The sequence below is a fragment of the Vicia villosa genome, linkage group LG5 (genome assembly GCF_029867415.1).
Source record: "Vicia villosa cultivar HV-30 ecotype Madison, WI linkage group LG5, Vvil1.0, whole genome shotgun sequence".
Taxonomy (NCBI): Eukaryota; Viridiplantae; Streptophyta; class Magnoliopsida; order Fabales; family Fabaceae; genus Vicia; species Vicia villosa.
The window spans coordinates 40191278-40204447 of NC_081184.1; the positions used below are offsets into that span (position 1 = coordinate 40191278).

The 13170-nt window shown below is 40.0% G+C and overlaps 1 protein-coding gene across 1 annotated transcript; it reads right to left on the bottom strand.

The window, feature by feature from the left end:
• Positions 1-239: 239 nt before the first annotated feature.
• On the bottom strand, positions 240-1375 carry LOC131604552 (putative Myb family transcription factor At1g14600). The gene is made up of 2 exons (XM_058876985.1): positions 1151-1375; positions 240-1010 (listed from the first exon to the last, which is right to left on the bottom strand). Exons 1-2 carry the CDS (start codon positions 1373-1375, stop codon positions 240-242), a joined length of 996 nt encoding a protein of 331 aa, XP_058732968.1.
• Positions 1376-13170: the final 11795 nt, after the last annotated feature.

Consider the following 13170-nt stretch of genomic DNA (forward strand, 5'->3'; position numbering starts at 1 on the left):
CAATCTGCATATTCAGAGTTCATAAACAAGAGTTCCAAATACTAAAACAAGAAACAAAGAATGTAATAAATTCAAAATAGTAATCAACTCAAAAGTGGCTGCAACATACATAAGTTGTAAATAATAGTTACAATATGCTCTAAACTAAAATAATTGTTGATTGATCAAGTATAATCAACATACTAATGCCAGATTGCATAGCATTAGTGACATCCTCTTGTTGAAAGTACCTTCAAGCCTTAATGAGATCCTCTTCTTCTATGCATCCCTGCATCTTTGTAATATCCGCTAAAGTAATTAGGATCTGTTTCTTCAACCGAAAAGTCAATAAGACTATCATCATCACACCGATTATAATCCGAAATATTGATGTTTGTGTCTTCCAAAGAAGCAGATGATCCAACAATAATTGGCTCTACATTATGTACCTGCTGTGAATTCTTCATTTGACTATTTTGACTTGTTTTGTAAGTCTCCCAAACCGGCAAGGAATTGTGGGGAAATTGAAGTAACTGAGGCTCCCTTTTCATGTATTTTTGATACCAATCATAATCCCAAATGCTTGTGCATTTTGAAGAAGCAGCAACATCATGTGAGTTCATTTGAAACAAGAAAGGATGATTTGAGATTTGTAAAGGGAAGTTAGTAGCCCTACTGTCATGGAAGTCGAGTGGAGTAGTATATTGGTTAACAAGAGTTGGAAACGTAGAGGTTTGATGATATATAGGAAAGGAGATGGACGGCGGTGGATGGAGGATTGACGAACTGTTGTTGATATTCTGAGATTGAATTAGTGTTGAAGGACTCGGTCCACTCATGTTGAAACCGGTTGGAGAATAAATTTGTGAGTGAGATTGATGGACAGCCAGTTTGTTAGGGAGGAATAAAGGTGAGGTTTGATTTGCAGGAAACTTGTATGATGGATGAATGTTGATGTATTGAGATTGAGCAGGCTGAATCAGTGTTGAAGGAACCTTGTCAACAGCCTTTTTCATACGGAGTCTATATTTCTGCATCACAACAGTGTGAAAGACAATATTAATTAATCAAGAACATTCATCAAGAATCGTCAAGATTTCGAATAACATTGATCAAGAATCATCAAGATTTGCGAAGAACATTCATCAAGAATGATAAAGAATATACATACCTGAAGATGGCTAGCGACATGAGAGGTAGTAATTCCTTCAACATTCATTAAAGCTATTATTTTTCTCGGAACAGCCTCTGCAATGCCAAGTACATTAACAGCATCAACAAACTTTGCATGAAGATCATCAGACCAAACCATGCGACGTGCTTTCCTCTTGTTATGCGACAATGAGTCATCTTGTTGTTTCTTCCTTTTAGCCATTCCGTTAATCATTGCCGCCATATTTATGAAAATTGAATACAAGTGCGAAGGTGAATGTAATATTATGTAGTGAGACTATTCTTATATACTAGTGAGTGTTATGTTTATTCACTTCAACGGTCTCAATCTTGCATTTAGATTTGCGGAATACAATCTTTGCATTTAGATTTGCTGAACACAATCATTATTAAACGAAATCAAGTAACTATTATAATCAAAATATCCTGAAAAGTACTATGTCATTTTTTTGTGTAAGCAAGATTTCAATAAAACGGAGAACTAAATGTTCTCAATATCTGATTACACATAAACGGGAAAGACCCGCCAAAAAGAAATTACAAACCATTTAGAATTACGATAGGAATAACAACGGATCCTTGTTAAACTCGTAAAAGCTACAAATGGGGTGGGTAATTTCTCCAATAAACGACCATTTCCAAATCAAAGATTTAATCTTCCACAACGTATTATTCACATCCCAACCTTCATTGCGGAAACAAAACCCATTCCTACTAATCCAAAGAATCCACAATGTAGCTAACCACACTACTCCTAATTTACCCGCTTTAACTTTTTTCTTTTTACAAAAAACATACCAATCCATGAAACACATTTTGCACTCTTCTTCCCTTACCGTCCAAGGCTTCCCAATCCAACCCGAAATATCCCTCCAAACCACCTCCACCACTTTACAATTCAAGAAAGAGTGTTCCCGATTTTCCGGATCGATACCGCAAAAAACACATTTTAAATTATCCGGATCCAACACTATACCTCTAACCAAAAGTAAATCCTTAAAAGGAAGTCTATTCACAAAAAACCTCCATCCAAAAGCTTTGATTTTGAACGGCACTTCCAACTTCCAAATTAACGATAGCACCTCATTAAACTTCTCAAACGGAACAAAAGGGAGACGCTTACTTACTAAGAATCTATAGCAAGAAGCCACGGAAAATATACCGTCCCCCGAATAACTCCAACCAACCTCATCCTTTCCTACCAATGAAGGTTCGTACCCCACCATAGCATTCCGGAATAATTCCCACTTCGATCTCAAAAAAATACTAGATAATTGATTATCCAAAATGCCACAATTTCCCCATTCCCAAATGCCATTATTCCAACCTCCCATACACGCCACGGAAACATTTTTCAAAGAAGAGAGAGAGAAAAATTCCGGATACTCCTCTTTCAAACTCTTTTCATTCCTCCATTTAGCCTCCCAAAACGGAGTTGAAAACCCATTCCCCACTCTAAACACACAATGGGCGGAAAAAGGATCCTCCCCCTCGACACCACCAATCGAAAGAAAATCTTTCCACCAAAAAGAAGAAGAAGATGAAGAAGAAGAAAAAAGAGAAGAATTAAGAGAGGAATGTAAAGAAGACTTACCTCCACAAAAGCTCTTCATGGATGCATCCCCGTAACGCGCTTTCAACAAATTATACCAAAGCGAGTTCTCTCCCTTTAGAATTCTCCACCTCCATTTGCTAAGGAGAGCCAAATTAAAGTCGGAGATATTCTTTAAAGCAAGACCTCCATATTCTACCGGTAAACAAACATTCCTCCAACTAACCCAATGAATACGCTTTTTGTTATCCTCCCCCGCCCCTCCCCAAAGAAAATTACTTTGCAAACTAGAGATCTCTTTCGCCACCCTTAACGGCATCTTGTAAAAAGACATGGTGAAAATGGCAAGAGATCCTAAGATAGATCTTAAAAGTGTTATTCTACCTCCTAAACTAAGAAAACGGTTCTTCCACCCCACAAGACGCTTCTTTATCTTAGTTAAGAGAGGTATCCAAGAAGCGTATTTCCTAGGATTACACCCAATGTTAATCCCGAGAAAAAGAAACGAACTTTCCTCCACTTTGCAAGAAAGCACATAAGCGGCGGCTTCAAGAAAATTGCTCGACACATTTAGCCCAATCAAGTTACTTTTATGGTAATTGATTCCAAGGCCGGAAACCATCTCAAAAGCCTTCAAAACCACTTTAATCGCCCAAACTTGATTCCAACTTCCCTCACCTACCAATAAAGTATCATCCGCAAATTGAAGGATATCGACACTACAATTCCCATTAAAATCCACACCTTTAAAAATCCCATTATCAACCGACTTCCGAACAAGACCCGAGAGACCTTCGGCAATAAGAACAAAAAGAAAAGGAGATAATGGATCACCTTGTCTTAAACCTTTCTCAACACAAAACTCCTTCGTCGGACACCCATTAACCAAGACGGACATGTTGCTATGAAACACTAACCTTTCCATCCACTTCCGCCACTTTTCACCAAACCCCATTCTTTTTAACATATATCTAAGAAAATTCCAAGAAACCTTGTCGTAAGCCTTCTCAAAATCCACCTTAAATAAAAGACAACCTCTACCCTCTTTCTTCGCAAAATCCATCACTTCATTAGCAATCAACACTCCATCAAGAAGAAGCCTATTCGGGACAAAGGCGCTTTGGCAAGGAGAGACAATGGAATTAAGAACCTTTTTCAATCTACCCGCTAAAATCTTTGAAACCACCTTGTACATACATCCCACCAAACAAATAGGCCTATAATCATCCAAAGAAACCGGACAAGAAGACTTAGGAATCAAAGTCAAGAAAGAAGAAGTTACCGCCTTAGAGATAAAACCACCGGAATGAAAATAATGAAGATAATTCAAAAAATCCTCCTTGATGAAACTCCAACATTTCTTAATAAACAAGAAAGAGAATCCATCCGGGCCCGGACTCTTAGAAACACCACAACCATCTATCGCTTCTTTAATTTCCTCCTCTTGAAAAGGCCTTTCAAGAAAATCACCTTCATCATGAGAAATGCTATTAAAATAAATACCGTCCAAAAGAATTCTATCCGAATCCTCTTCCAAAAATTTACTAGAGAAATGTTTCCAAACTTCCTCCCTCACTTCCTCCACCTCCTCCACCAAACCTCCTTGCGTAACAATCGGGCCTAAGTGATTTATTCTTCTCCTTTCCTTAACCACCTTATGAAAGAAACCGCTATTGGAGTCTCCATCATTAAGCCATTTAAGCCTAGACTTTTGGACAAGCATGTTCTCCTTAATCATCAAATTCAACCAAAATCTCTTATTAGCTTCTTTCCTACCCAAAAGAGATTCTCCAATCAAATCCTCCGTTGCATCTTCCAATCTAGAGTCCTCCTCATTAATAACTCTAACACCCTCCTCCACTTCCAAATCAATTCTACCAAAAACATTCTTGTTCCACCACTTTAGTCTCTCTTTAATTCGGGCGAGTTTCTCTTTAAGAACATAATCCCCTCTTCCTTCCACCTCCATGTCTTTCCATTCCTTTTCAACAAAAGGAAGAAAAGAACTAAAGGTAAACCATTCGTTGTTGAATTTAAAAGGTTTTGGCCCCCAATTATAATTTTCCACCACTAACCACACCGGGCAATGATCCGAAATATCTCGATTCCCAACCAATTGACCAACAACTCCCCAACTATTAATGATATTATTCGACACTAGGAAACGATCAATCCTACTCATAGATCTACCATCTCCACTATACCACGTAAACTTCTTCCCTTTACAAGGTACATCCACCAAACCACTATTTTCAATAAACTTTGCAAAAAGTTCCGAACCGGACTCCACCTCCGTGATCGATCTACCTTTCCTTTCATGAGAGCTTTTAGTCGCGTTAAAGTCTCCACCAAATATCCACTCCCCATCCGAAAAGGAATTTTTCAACTTTAACAAATTGTCCCATAAATCCTTCTTCTTTTGGAGAACACAAGAAGAGTAAATGTTCACCACATAATAGTACTTTTCCTTCCACTCCACCTTTATCCCTAAAAACCCCTCTCCTTTAAAGCTGTGAAGAACATCCATCTTGTCTTTCCTCCAAAGAGTTAAAATCCCTCCCGACCTTCCGATCAAATTCGAAAAAGAAAACCCCACATCCGAGTGATTCCACAAACCACTAACCATGAAATCCTCCATACTAGAAATTTTCGTTTCTTGGATCAAAAAAATGTCCGCCTCGCCCTTCTTAATAATAGAGCTAATTCTTCTCCTCTTAAGAGAGTTTCCTCCCCCCCTAATATTAAAAGTTCCAATAATCATAAAGACGGTGTAGATATCTCCTTCCTTGATACCCCATTCAATTGCTTTTCCGCTTCCAACACCCCCTTATTAATGGATTGACAAAACCGATCTTTCAAGTTAGACATTCCCAATTCTTCGAAAGCTAAACGCATTTTGCCATCGTCGTCTTTGTTTGTCTTCTCCCACTGTTTAGAGTTATTAAGGCCAATCACCTCATTATCCGATAGATTCTCATAACAAATTATATCACACCCGCTCTGAAGAAAATCCGACGCCAAGCGATTATCCTCCACCGATAATGAGACACTGCCTCCCTTAACCTTCTTAATATAACTCCCAGTAGCTTTCTTCTTAATTCTACATTTGAGGCTTTTCTTCCTTTTCAAACAACTCCCTGCTCCTAATTCCATCAAATTTTTAAACTTGACATTTTTAGGACATAACACTTTCTTCTTAGAAACTCCACCAAGGCAACTAGAATCCAAGAAACTGCCCCTACATCCTCCAGCCACCCGAACACCCTCAATCCTCATCACCGAAACGGCATTATTAGCCACCACACCCCCCTCTGCCTTACCACCCACCTCCGGCTCCTTACCCGTCACAAACAAACTGTCATCACCAACATCCTGAGGACTGTTATCTTCCAATAAATTATCCTTGCCTACCGATTTCACCGCCTCATCAAAACAACCGGCAGAGAAACCCACAACAGAATTTGGGACAAACGAGCCCGAAGAAACTCCCTGTAGGTCCTGACCAGAATTCTTACTAGAACAGACACCACCATTGCCTACCTCAACACCTTTGGCCGGTTCAAGAACCGGTTCAGCCACCTTTACCGCGCTAGAGAAAGCTTCAATACTATCCACAGATTCATCCTCTAATCCACAGTAATCTTCAGACCCAAAACCTTCAGAGCTAATCGAGTCTGAATTAGCAGAAATAGAAGATGGGGAATTATAGGTACCTGAACAGCAACATTTGTGAGATGTTTCGACTTGAACCGCCAAAGAGTAACAACTGCCGTCAATCAACACATCCATAGACTTCGGAAAATCCACTCCAATGTCCACTTTCAACTGAATTCTGGCGCTGTCCATCGATGTGCGATTTGCCGTTGCGGCGTCAACGCAAATCAAAGATCCCCACACTTCAGCCAGAGATTGAAAAAAAGCCTGATTCCAAACAACAACCGGAATTCCCCAGAAACATAGCCAAACTGTTCTGAACGGATCAACATCTTCCTTCTTCCACGCAGAGATCTCAGAAAACCAGTCCCGCCACCAATCCTCCCCCTCCTTCAAAAAATCGGCCAAAGCACCAACCTCCATCTCTTCCAACAGACACATAGAAGCCCCTAATGGTATCACCTTAATAGCGAAAAAACCCGCTCTCTCCAACTGCCTTTGGATCCCCTCGCCCGTACCCGGAATACGAAGCGTACCCACCAAAGAATTTGCAAGCTTGATTCTGTCTTCTTCCTTCGAATTGAAAGCCAAGGGAATCAGCTTCTTCTCCACACCCTTAGAAACCGTGCATCTCTCAGCCACGACATCTACAAAAGAACGCATATCTCTCCGCCCCGCCTCGGACAACCTGAAAGTGTTCTTCCCTTTAAAAACTTGGCCTCCATGAAACCTTGGCTGAAAGCCTTCACTATTCGAATTATTGGGATGAGAGCTCGAAGAACCCCTTGCAAATCTAGGGACATTAGCATGAATTTTAGTCCCATCGAACACAACGTTGTCGACTTTCACCGCCAGCAGACGCGCGTCGGCAACCTCAGCGAATCTCGCGAAGCCAAAGCGTTTCCCCACCTTGTTCCTCTTTGGTGAAATAGCCACCTCAGCGATCTCCCCAATACACCCGAAAACCTGAAACAAATCCCTAGCCTCACATCTATCCGGGAAATGGGAAACAAAAATCGTCTCAAGTTTAACATCCTCCTTCCACTTTCCCTTAGAAAATACATCCCATTTTGGAACCCACTCTCTAAAATGTTTCTTTTTCACAGTATTCCATTTCCCCTCAACTCCGATTCCGGCCATAAGCAAGCAAAATAGTCAGGCGGCCGATGAAGAACCCTAAGCAAAGATCTCTAAATAAGCCCCTCGCCAAGGTCCCTGTTCCTAAGAACAGGAATTTAAACCGAAGACGAAGTGCTTATGAAATCCCTGAGTAAAGCCTCCACCTAAACCTAACTGAAAAAGCCAAAGAGCAGAAAAGGGTTGCCGGAAATCGCCATGTTCAGTATTTGATGCAAGAAAATATACAGTAACATTAATCTTTTAATCATCTATCTCCAACAAAACTAAAATTAAGAATTAACAAAAAGTAATGAAAATGATCAAGAATAAAAGTACTATGTCATGTTTCTCACTTTATTATTATTATTATTATTATTATTATTATTATTATTATTATTATTATTATTATTATTATTATTATTATTATTATTATTATTATTATTATACCTAAATAAGTTTATTAATTTCTCTATTAATTTATTATTAACATATCAATCGGATCTCACTTTTTTTTTTGTGTAAGCAAGGAATATATTAAAGGGAGAACTGAGGGTTCTCCAACCTTTTTACACGAGACACGGGCGAAAAACCCGACAAAAAAGAAAATTACCCACCAATTAGCCTACAAGAGAAAAGAAATGGGATCTTTACAAAACTCATAGAAAGAATAATTGGGATGGGTAATTTTACCGCAAAAAGACCACTTCCAAGCCAACGACTTAATGTTCCAAACCATATCGTTTAAGCTCCAACCAACTTCCCGAAAGCACACACCGTTTCTAACCAACCAAATAGACCACGTAGATGCTAACCAAACAACATCCGCCTTATTGTGCTTCACCTTTTTTGTCTGGAAAAACGAATGCCAATCCATAAAAGAAGACAAATAATCCTCCTCCACTCTATCCAATTTGCCCACCCATATGGCTATTTCGGACCAAATCCCCTTAACGATGTGACACTCAAAAAAGGAATGATTCCTACTTTCAAAATCAAGACCACAAAATATACACTTAAGGTTATCGAGAGAGAAAAAAATACCTCTAAACGCCAAGAGATCCTTTGTTGAAAGTCTATCAAGGAATAATCTCCATCCAAAAACCTTAATCTTGAAAGGTAAATCTGATTTCCAAATGATACCAAAAATAACATCGTGCTTGTTTACGGGACCATACGGGATAACATCTTTCATGAAAAGATGGTAGCACGAAGCCGCCGAGAAGATGGTGTCATTAGTGGAAATCCAAGAAACAATGTCCGCCCCCTCTCCTTCCTTCGGCCCCCCATGAAGATCCAATCGGACAAGAAGCATGGCAAGACTATCTCTAAAAAACTCATTATTCAAAATATCCGGAACTAAACCAAAATCACCCCATTTCCAAGAACCATCGATCCATCCTCCCATCGCCCCTACCGCCACTCCTTTAAGACAAGATGCTTCAAATAAATCCGGAAAAACATCCTTCAAGGCCTCCTCTCCCAACCAACAAGATTCCCAAAAAGGAGTTGTAAAACCATTATGAACATCAAATATACAACACTTAACTAAAGGATCCTTATCAAAATCTTTACCAATATTAACAATATCATTCCACCAAAAAGAAAAAGAAGAGTATTTTGTGCAATTACCTCCACTAAACACTTTAGAAGATAAATCCCCATACCGGGCTTTCAACACTTTATACCATAACGAGTCCTTCTCATTAAGAATCCTCCACCTCCATTTGTTAAGAAGAGCTAAATTGAAGGTCGTTATGTTCTTCACCCCCAAACCGCCCACATCCAACGGTAAGTTAATTTTTTTCCAACTCACCCAATGAATTTTCCTTTTATCATCCAACCCTCCCCACAAAAAATTACTTTGTAAACTTGTGATTTTTTTCGCCACTTTCGAAGGCGTCTTGTAAAAAGACATCATGAAAATGGTTAAAGAACTAAGGATAGACTTCAATAGAGTTAACCTTCCCCCAATGTTTAGGAACCGATTCTTCCAACCTCTTTTTCAACTTCTCGATCATAGAAGTCCACGTTGTTTCCTTCCTAGGATCTTTTCCAATAGGAAAGCCAAGAAAAAGAAAGCTACTATCCTCCACCTTACAAGATAAAAAATTAGCCGCCGCCTCCAAGAAATAATTACTAACATTAATACCAATCAACTTACTCTTATGATAATTAATGCCAAGACCCGATACAATTTCAAACGCTCTAAGAATGGCCTTCACCGCCCACACATGCTTCCAAGAACCCTCCCCCACTATTAAAGTGTCATCCGCAAATTGTAACAAGTCCACCCAACAAGCTCTCTTAATATCAAAACTACAAAATCCCCCCACTTCGATGGATTTTCTCACAAGCCCCGAAAGACCTTCCGCCACCAAAACAAAAAGAAAAGGAGAGAGAGGATCTCCTTGTCTCAATCCTTTAGTCACCCCAAATTCTTTAGTGGGACAACCGTTAACAAGCACCGACATGTTACTATTAAACACCAATAATTCCATCCATACAAGCCATTTCCTTCCAAACCCCATTCTAATCAAGATATATCGCAAAAAGTTCCAATTAACCTTAACATAGGCCTTCTCAAAATCAACTTTAAATAACAAACAATTCTTACCCTCCTTTCTCACATAATCCACCACTTCATTAGCCACCAACACTCCATCCAACAATTGTCTACCGGGGACAAACGCACTTTGACACGGTGAAACAATTTCCCCGATCACACCTTTAAGCCGTCCCGCCAAAAGCTTAGCAACCGCTTTATACATACAACCTACTAAATAAATCAGTCTATATTCCTCCAACTTTAAAGGATTTAAAGTTTTCGGAATCAAAGTCAAAAAAGAGGAAGTAATAGCCTTGGAAAGAACATTACCCGTGTAGAAGAACTCGAAGTAATGAAGGAAATCTTCTTTTAAAAAGAACCAACATTTCTTAATAAAGAGGAAAGTGTAACCGTCCGGACCCGGACTTTTATCAACCCCACAACTCCAAATAGCCTCCCGAATTTCATTCTCCGAAAAAGGTTTTTCGATCTCCGAAGATAATTCTTCCGAAATGCGCTTAAATGGGATCCACTCCAAAACCGGCCTACTAACCTCCTCTTCCAAGAACTTTTGCCTAAAATGATCCCAAACCTCCTCTCTCACAAGTTCCACCGACTCCACCACCCCTCCCTCCACTTGAATAGGACCTAAGTGATTAAAACACCTCTTTTCCTTCATCACTTTATGGAAAAAAGAACTATTAGAGTCACCCTCTTTCATCCACTTCAATCTAGCTTTTTGAAGAATCATATTTTCTTTAAGTTTCAAGTATCTCCAAATTCTACGAGAAGCTTCTTTCCTCCTTCCCAAATTCTCCTCCAAGGAAATGTCATCCTCCTCTTCTAACAACAAATCGGCCACATTTAACTCCCGGACCCCCTCCTCTACTTCCAAGTCGACTCTACCAAACACTTCCTCATTCCACCTCCTAAGTTTATCCTTTAGGAGTCTAAGTTTCTCTTTAAGAACAAAATCTCCTCTTCCTACAATGTGAAAACCTCTCCATTCTTTCTCAACAAAAGGTAAAAAAGAATCAAAGGAAAACCACTCATTATTGAACTTGAACGGTTTAGGACCCCAATTATCGTTGTCCGCCACTAGCCAAACCGGACAATGGTCCGAAATGTACCTATCACCAACCAATTGACCAACAACCCTCCAACGATTCATAACATTAACCGACACCAAAATTTTATCAATTCTACTCATCGATTTTCCATCACCACTATACCACGTAAATTTCTTACCTTTACACGAACAATCTACCAAAGCACTTTTGTGAATAAACTCCGCAAAAGAATCCAACTCGGTATGATTTATCACCCTCGATCTCCCTTTCCTTTCCGATCTATCTTTAATAGCATTGAAATCTCCACCTATGATCCACTCTCCATCCTTGAATTTATCCTTCAAATTTAATAAGCTTCTCCACAACATCTTCTTTTTATAAAACTCACAAGAAGAATACACATTGGCAATGTAATATAACCCTCCCTTCCACTTAACTTTAATGCCCAAGAAACCTTCTCCTCTAAAGCTCGATATGACCTCCACATTTCCAACCTTCCACAACAAAATTAAACCTCAGGATAAACCCTCCGCATTGGAGAAAGAATAACCCACATCTACATTACTCCAAAAACTCTTGGCCACATCTTCTTTCAAACAAGGAATCTTAGATTCTTGGATCATAAAAATATCCGCCTTCCCTTTTTTTATGATCGCGCTAATCCTCTTCCTCTTCACCGCGTTCATACCCCCTCTAATATTGAAGCTACCAATAATCATGACAACTTCTTTAAAGACTCCTTCTCTACCTCCTTTTTCCTACCTCCAATGTCTTCCAACATCACAATTCTACTTTCCAGCTTCCCTTTCCCTTCCGCCTCAACCACACCCAAAGCAATAATTGCTTCAATAAGTTTATCCTTAAAATTCGTCTCCAAAAAATTACGGTTCCTCCCATTACTTCTAATGATATCGGATTCTTCCGATTGCCTACCATAACAAACCGACGAACAAGCATTAGAAGCAACAGAATTGGATTGAGTTCCTCCATGCGCACCACCTCTCCCACTTTCCCCATTGCACTGAGCACGACGCTGACAACTTTTTTGAGCCCCTGTCTTCTTTCCTCCCCATTCTTTCAAACATTTCAACTTCAATTTCTTACCCTCCTGCCTCTTCACCAACGGTTCCTCAAAAGACACATTATTCTGTTTCGCTAGGCTACATTCAACAACAGATTGCGACAAAGACAAAGGAACAACAGGATTACCTTGTTCATCTGCCAACCGAGAGTCCTGCAGCACAACAAGAGCGGACCGAGAAACAGACTCACCAGTATTCTTCGCAATAACCGCATCACAACAATTCTTCTTTGCCAAAGAGGTGTTGTCCCTCGAGCTGAACACCTTGGCCAAAGCCTCATCAAAACCACCTAATGAACCACGAACATGAGAAGACACAGCCGCGGTTCCGGGAGAACCGCCCAACTCAAGTGAATTAGCAGCTGGAAAAGGAAGCTTCTTGACAGCAGCAGAACGAATAGCACAAGAATCAGGATGGGAAAGATTCTTCACCGTAGTCGCTCGTAACGTGACAGAATCAACAGAAATCAAATTATCAGAACAAAAAGGGGCAGATAAAACCGGATCAAACTTCTTCGAATTCACTTCATCAGAAGAAAATTGTGGAATGCTGTCATCGGATTCATCATTATAAACCGTGCCTGCATCTTCCTGCATCTTAACCGACCACGACTCCTCCGAATCCGACGATGAGGAAACGGAAGGAGAATGAAAATGATTTCCAGACGGATACAACGGAGAACCATAGGAGTCTTCCCTCAGGACCAAAGAAAAGAAGTTGCCATCAATCTCGACCTTCAAGACCTCCGGCAAAAGACCAAGAAGCTTGACACGCACCATAACCCGAGCAACGTCATAACATACTCCTTTCGCCGTGTGTTCGTCCACGCAAATGAAAGATCCTAACTGATTACCTAAAGCCACGAAGAAATCGGAATTCCATGCATGTACCGGAACGCCAAAGACCCTAAACCACACAACTCTTGATGCGTCAACATCCTCGCTGCTCCATTTCTTAATGTCAAAGAACCAGTCTTTCCACCACGACTCCCCCTCC

Bases quoted from the DNA above. Each gene is read 5' to 3' on its own strand.
- LOC131604552 (XM_058876985.1), bottom strand. From the start codon at position 1,375: ATGGCGGCAATGATTAACGGAATGGCTAAAAGGAAGAAACAACAAGAT. The intron at 1,011-1,150 runs GTATGTATATTC...GTTGTGATGCAG, and splicing joins ATGTCGCTAGCCATCTTCAG to AAATATAGACTCCGTATGAA.